At 41.6% G+C, this 7,530-nt stretch overlaps 1 protein-coding gene and 1 pseudogene across 1 annotated transcript; one reads left to right on the top strand and one right to left on the bottom strand.

Moving 5' to 3' along the window:
* The first annotated feature begins 1,237 nt into the window (after positions 1-1,237).
* On the top strand, positions 1,238-3,543 carry LOC104606640 (uncharacterized; annotated as a pseudogene).
* Positions 3,544-4,248: 705 nt separating this feature from the next.
* LOC104606602 (CASP-like protein 2B1) lies at positions 4,249-6,811 on the bottom strand. The gene is made up of 3 exons (XM_010271894.3): positions 6,081-6,811; positions 5,688-5,820; positions 4,249-4,772 (listed from the first exon to the last, which is right to left on the bottom strand). Exons 1-3 carry the CDS (start codon positions 6,308-6,310, stop codon positions 4,521-4,523), a joined length of 615 nt encoding a protein of 204 aa, XP_010270196.1. The 5' UTR covers positions 6,311-6,811; the 3' UTR covers positions 4,249-4,520.
* Positions 6,812-7,530: the final 719 nt, after the last annotated feature.

The raw sequence follows: 7,530 nt of genomic DNA, 5'->3' as shown, positions 1-7,530 counted from the left end.
TCTTCTTGGGTTTATCTTATACTTTGTGCTTTTGGGTTATATCTTTGAAGCATGTGGGGAGAGTACACCTAGGCCATCACACCCATGCATGCATCAAGCCGGGATGGGTTGGGCTAACACACACGCATGCCCACCCACCTTGCTGCGCCGTATCGTGTTGTGTTGTGCTGCATGCATAGGTTTAGGGCCCTTGCCCTACCTTTATTTATTTTCTTTTCTTTTAAGGCTTTAACGTTTAATTAAGAGTATGTTTCCTAACATCTCTTTTGTAATTGTCCCACTCTCCTAAATAGTGGGAAAACTTCCAACATTAGTGGGAGATGTTGTTTTAGCATTAAGCTTGCTTAATGGTCAAATTTTATATGTTTTTAAGTACACTGAAAGTTGCCTTTTCGAGTATGGTTCTTTGCTCTCTCTCCTACTATTGGTATTTTCATTCAGGCCTAACAAGAATTGATACACTTTATCTCTTTCCCGTTCTGTAACAAAATTTTTCTGGACTCCACAAGTACATGGTCCGCAGGTACATAATGGTCCAGCAATGTAGGCTGATAATTCATCCCAAATTGCCTTGAGTTTTGAGAAGTAAACAGAGATAGGGAGATTTTCTTGCCTGAGCAACATGAGTTCTCGCTTGAGATGAAAGATTCTTGGTGCATTTCTTTGTAATAACCTTTCTTCCAAATATTTCCACATTTCTTAGGCATTTTTAGCATAGGCTACGCTTTTATGAAGGTCTTTGGCTAAAGCATTGAAAATCCATGACACCACCATGGAGTTACATTTCAACCAGGTGAGCAACTCTGCCTGATTCGCCAGATCTGGCTTCTGAATCATTCCATTCACGAAGCCAATCTTGTTCTTGGTGCTGAGAGCATTAGTCATAGCTCTTCTCCAAGTCATATAATTGTCTCCATTTAGCATACAAGAGACAAGCACTATATTAGGGCTGTCAGAAGGATGGAGGTAGATAGGTGAATTCTGATCACTGAAAGAGGAGATCTGATTAGTGACAGTGAACACAATGTTTTCACTTCTATTCACGGCCGATGACGGAAGAGGATTCGAAACAAGAACAAAAAAAAGGGCTGGAGTTAAGAATCGGAGTTCTCCGTGAGAGCCTAGAGCTCTGATACCATGTAAAACTGGCAATAGGACAATGGCGAAGAAAAGGTTCTATTTCCTTCATTAAACTTATCAAATATATATGCATTTATAACAGGGAGCCAAAGGAGGCTGACGTGGCATTTACCAAAACAGATTCATAACGGACTTTATAACAATCTTCATTGCGAGAGTAAAACTCATCGCAACTTGCTCATTGCAACTTGCTTCAACCGGTATTCTCCTAATAGTTTGTACCCTGAATTGGATGGCATCTCTCAAATGCTGGCTACATTTGACGTTTATGTTGCTTCGGAGGTTCAGATCAATGGGGAAATTTTTTTCTATGCAGTTCTTGGATTGAGTCCACTGGCCGACGATGATGCAATTAAGAAACAGTACAGGAAACTGGAGCTGATACTTCACCCCGATGAGAATAAAACTGTAGGAACTGACGGAGAATTCAAACTTGTTTCTGAAGCGTGGACTCTCTTATCAGATAGTGTTAAAAGATCTTCTTATGATCTAGGAAGAAGTAAACCGTCCTCAGCAAATGTCATCCAGACAAACTCCCCCACAGTTAACCCCGTAAGTAATGGCTCAAGCAACTGTTCCAAGAGCTCGGTTCATAACCAACCCAACTCTGAAACTTTCTGGACTGTTTGTACTTCATGCAAGGTACAATATGAATATCTCCGGAAGTATGTAAACAACGACAGACTCTCCTGTAAGAACTGCCAGAAAACTTTTGTGGCTGTAGAAACAGGGAAAGCCCCTGCAGGTGGTTCTATCCCTCTCTATTCTTGGTCATTTGTTCCAGAAAATGTGCATGGAAATCAGGGGTTCAGTGGCATAACATATCTTCCAACCAATACCATATTTTTCACAGGAACTGCTGTTCCTGACTTTTATTCTGGGTTTGGGTCTGAGTATCCAAACATGTCTTTCCAGTGGAGCCCATTCCCTGGAACCTCTGCTGGCATTGTGGGTGCTCATGGATCAACCACCCAATCTGCTAGTGTAGTTCATCATACAAATGACAGTGTACAGAGAACAGGAGAGAAGGTTAAGACAGCAGCACGGGAGAAGGGTCTCACACAGAATGTCCTGAACGCTACATCTTGTAAAAAGTTGGCTGTCCATGCTGAACCTCCATTCAACAAAGCTATTAGGCCTGATGAGAAAAGGAAGATTGATGAAAGCACCTTTAGAAATGGGTGTGATGAAAAAGTGTCCAGAACTGAGACTTCAGAATCCAAAACTACAAATAAAGAAGGGAGTGTCCGGCTCAACGCAAAGTCTTGTGGCAGAAATGAAGCACCAAATAAATGCAGCTCAATTGCACAAGTAAATGGAAATGTTGCTGCCAATGCTAAGCCCTCTAGTATGGGTGAGGCTTCTGTTAGGCGTTGCTCGGCTTCTCCAGCATTTGATGCTAGACAGTTAGTTATTAATTGACAAGGCAATCAAGAACAGAAATTCAAAAGAAATTGAAAGAGATGAAGTTGGCTGCGGCAGCTGAGAAGCCAATGATTCAAACTGTGGTTGAGAACTCAAAAGTGCTACCAACAGGAGCTGATTTGGGTGCTTCTGTTAATAAATCAGTGTCAAATGGGCATGGGTCAATCTCAATATCTGTCCCTGATTCAGACTTCCATGATTTTGATAAGGGTAGATCAGAAGACTGCTTCAACCCAAAACAAATATGGGCTATGTATGATGAGGAAGATGGTATACCTTGCCTGTACTGCCTGATCCGCCAAGTTATCTCTGTAAAACCATTCAAGATTCAAATAAGCTACTTGAACTCTAAAAGTGACAGCGAATTTGGGTCAGTAAATTGGATTGATTCTGGGTTCACCAAATCCTGTGGAAATTTCAGGGCATGGAACTCGGATGTCATTGATCAAGTCAACATTTTCTCTCATGTTCTTTATGGAATGAAACCTGGCAGGGGAGGATGCATCAGGGTTTTTCCGAAAAGAGGGTACACTTGGGCTGTGTACCGGCATTTGTCACCAGACTGGAATAGAAGTACCCCTGCTGAAGTGAGGCACCACTATGAGATGGTAGAGGTCCTCGGTGATTACACAGAAGAGCTTGGAGTATGTGTCAGCCCCCTTGCTAAGCTGGAAGGATTAATTCAAGGCAGTATATCAAAACAATATGGATAGCAAAGCAATAAGATGGATTCCTAGGAGGGAGATGTTACGATTTTCGCACCAGGTACCGTCATGGTCACTAAAAGAAATCAGCAACTTGCCAGAGGGATATTGGGATCTTGACCCAGCAGCAACTCCAGATCGATGAGCTTCTTCATTCATGATAGCTTGCCAGGGTTATCATCCCATTTGTAACATTGATCAGATAGTTGGAGATGTAAATGTACAAAAGATACAATTATTCAGTTAATTTTCAGAGATTAGACAACAACTCGGATCAGAATTTGATACACAACTTGTACCCCAGATGATTTAGTATGGTGCAAGTAGTTAATCTTCCATAATAGTCACATTGGGAATCTATTTGACTGCTTCCTCAACCAAAAAGAGATTGTCGCCTTTACTGATTGTTACAGTACCTAAATGCTCGTTGTGGTGTAGTTGAAGATTAACAGTAAATGGCCGATTTGTATACAGTGTTCTTAACAGGGTTTGGTTTATGAACAACCATCCAGTCTACTACACCAAGAATATGCTCCATCACATGATAGCAACCATGCGTCGAAGAACACTGGAGGAGGAAGAGTGCGAGAAATGAACTGAAGCACAATGCTTTAGCCCAGCAGTAAGCCTAAATGAATCGGTATGCTTACCACTCAGTTGTAGAGTTTTATTTACCGATTGCTAGCTTTATTAGTTGAGTGCATTTCAAAGTTACTAGCCGGATTAAATTGCTAACTGGTCATGGATTTGGTTCCTGTTAAGATTTAAGAATCAACGGAAACGAGTTCATTCCATGAAATTGTTCAAGGACACCTTTCCAATATGAGCAATGCCGAACTAACTACCCATATTGCTTAATTTATCGATTCCCATGGCTTTTTTTCAAAGTATAATTGTTTTTTCATTAGAAAAACAAGAAGAGGTTTCAGCAACTCCAAAACAAAGAGAAAAGAAGGGGAAAAAGCTTATGAACAAGGGATTAATTGAGAAAAGCTGGATGGTTTTTGTTTTTGGTGAGCGAACTCAGAACTCTTACATTCATCACCAAATACAACTGTGATGTCGTTAAATTTGGAAAGAAAGCAAGGCTACAAATACAATTGACAAAGCCCATTCCAGGTACAATAAAAGCAACAAAATTTACACCAGTTCTAACTCCTTTGAAATTGAAGGTATGGTATTGACTATTGAGTAGAGCCAGATGGATGGAAAGGTGGTGGATTTGGGAACCACATACCCCCCACCTATGACCTACCATCTCCCACTGCTTTTAGCTTTGTTACCTCCATACAAGCGGAAGAGGTTGAAGGCTGATATACAAGAGAGCGTTATCATACCAAGACTAACTACAAGCGCACTCGCCATTCCCTCCCCTGTTTGGGTGCAGAACTTCTCATACAGACTGCAAACCTTCATCCATTGGAACTCCGGTTGGCCCAACCGAGCTATTACTGACGATTGTGCGGCTGCTGCCAGAGAAGCCATCAACAAATAAGCCATCACCTGCATATTTCAGAATCATACGGTTAGATCCATTTATGGGTTTGCTTCTCAATCATACCTTCATTGGCCCTGCCCATGTCAAAGCCGTCTCATCCTAATTCCTACAACAGACAACAGGCAACTGTCACACTGGTTACCAAGATACCCTCTACTCTAGTTTCCTGTTTCCTGTGTTTTTGGTTCGATAGAAAATAAGAGAGATACAGAAAGTTGAGGAAATTCCTCTATTATAAATCGTACACAGGATTAGGGATTTTAGAGACAGGGTTTTTCTTGGGAATTTACCACCGAGAATGTCCCTGTGCGTGTACGATAACGAATTAACGACTGTAATGGAATCTTCTCTGCTCATACTCACACTGGTTACTCAGTGCAAAGCCCGTTCGAACGAAATCTCTCTCTCTCTCTCCTCGACGAGAAACTGGATTCAGTCAATGCACTGACTGGATGCCATCACGACATTAAATGAATATCGCTGTCCTATGTCCTATCGTACGAAATCTCTCTCTCTCTCTGGAATCCCTATAAAACGGATCGAGTCCATGAATGGGGTCGGTTCTAGTATCCAAATCTGCCTACAAGGGCCGGGGCTCCAAAGGAAATCCAGAGAACCAGAGCTAGCACGAATTCGCCCATAAATTGTAATAAATAGAGATCCTCCGTGTGGTCCAAACTCCTAAGTCCAGTCCAAACTGATCCTAACTCCAAGCTCGCTAGATAGTAAATATGGTTGCGGGAGAAGGGCAGACATCGGATCTCAACCACAGAATGACAGAGACCCAGGAACTTCGCATGCATGTATCAGATTCGGACATGGCCGCGGTAAAAGTCACAAGGGTGGTGGGATTGTTGGACTGCCAGAGTAAAGCATATATAAACAGAAAGCAGCAAGATGGTGGTGATTGTGATTACTACCTGATCGCCAGAGAAAATGGCCCAAGCTAACGGCTTGTTGAAGAGCACACTACCCTTTATCATACTTAGCCCACAACGCAGCCCTTGGATGAGGGAATAACCAGCAGCAATCCCATTAGCTACCACTAAAAGCCTGTTACAGTCCAAGAAAAAGAATAGAATCATCATATATAACTTTAAATTTCTTCCACCCCATTAAGTAATTGACATAAATATGTAAGAGAATTTTCTTTTGGGGCTTCAGGTTTCCTTTTTCTTGGTAGGAATTACCGACACACTGATAAAATAATCAGTAAACCACCCATTTGATTCTTTGTGCTAATCAGCAAGACTTACAACCAACCAAACAAATTTACCAAAAGCAGAGAGAGAGAGAGGGGGGGAACAACATACACAAGAGCTTTCATGTCTGTGAACTTTGCTTTCTTTCGAATTGTAAAGAACTCCCTGACCTGTGTATCAGATCCAATAAGAACAGCTGCAAGAACACCTAGTCCACATATCAGACATCTTAAAACCATCTCCGCAAGTCTCACCCTTCTGTCGATCATCGCCTTCAAATTATCCCCATGGTATACTGGAACGTTTCCGGGGCTAACCCCAACACCATCAACAGAGCTCATCTTTGCAAACCAACCGGAGACTCTCCAAGAGCACCCAGAATGAGGAATCAAAAAACACGAAATCGATCGCACAGCCAGCCCACACACACCCAATATATTTGTAGACAAACCAAAAAACAATTTTTTTTTTTTCTGACAAAGGACTCAGCACCTGCGAATTGCCTAAACTGCTTGGTTCTAGAAACGCTTAAGCATCAAGAGCAGGGCGTCAGGGGCTATTGGAATGTGTGACGGGCACCTCCTCACCCTACTGTTTTCTGGGCATTTTATAATGTTGGAGACCAAATCTCGAATCTGCATGTGCATTTAAAGAGCACAGGCAGACAGGCTACAGCAAGAGATTGGGAGCTTTTTCTTTTTCTTTTTCGTTTTCTTCCAGAGAGATGAGAGTTGCAGTTCCTTGGGTTTGCACTTCGCAAATCCCAAAGAGAGTGAGAACGGGGGGTGAATTGAATTCCCGTTGCAGGATGGGTGGTGGAATTTATGATGACTCATTATCATCTGTCTGAGCCTTTCTACATATATATCAAGGAGGTGTGTTTGTTTTGGTAGGTGATAAGGAGATAAAGAATACAAGAGGGAGGGAGGGAGGGAAAAAATGGCGAGAGTGCAGAGCTAGTGATGCGGTGGCCATTGGCCAAGGTGAGTGTGATGTTTCAAAAGTGATTTTGGGTAGTGAGGGTCCACCATGGCATGGTAGCTAGGTCTAAGGTTGGAAACCACATGTCACTCTGATTTGATTACTTCCAACTAGTTGTCTGGTTGATGACCATTTTGGCACTTTCACACTGAAATTATTACTCTTCGAGGCCACGATGATGAGATGCCACCGGCCATCATTCGAGGTTGACAGCAACATTTCTATTGTTCTATATTATCATGATGAATGACAAATCTTTGTTTTTATTGAGAAATTTGAAGCCACCCTTTCTCATTAATTTGACAGTGCAATCCTTTTTATCTGCATATTTAACATTATTTAGCACCCGTTTGGGAGTGCTTATTTTTAATAAGTTCTTATTTTAGGGCAGGATTACACATATAAGCAATCATATGCATTCAGGAAATAAGCCCAAATAAGTGTTTTTTTCAGAAAATAAACCTATTTTGAATAAATTAAAACTTCTGATTTTTTAATCACCTTCTGAAAATGTGCTTATTGCGCTTTTTGGCCCATTTTGGCCTGTCAGGTAATTTCAAAATACCTATAGCATTGCATT

Source organism: Nelumbo nucifera, chromosome 1 (genome assembly GCF_055504915.1).
Source record: "Nelumbo nucifera cultivar China Antique chromosome 1, China Antique-T2T, whole genome shotgun sequence".
NCBI classification, from domain to species: Eukaryota; Viridiplantae; Streptophyta; class Magnoliopsida; order Proteales; family Nelumbonaceae; genus Nelumbo; species Nelumbo nucifera.
This window is presented reverse-complemented; position numbering and strand designations above follow the sequence as displayed.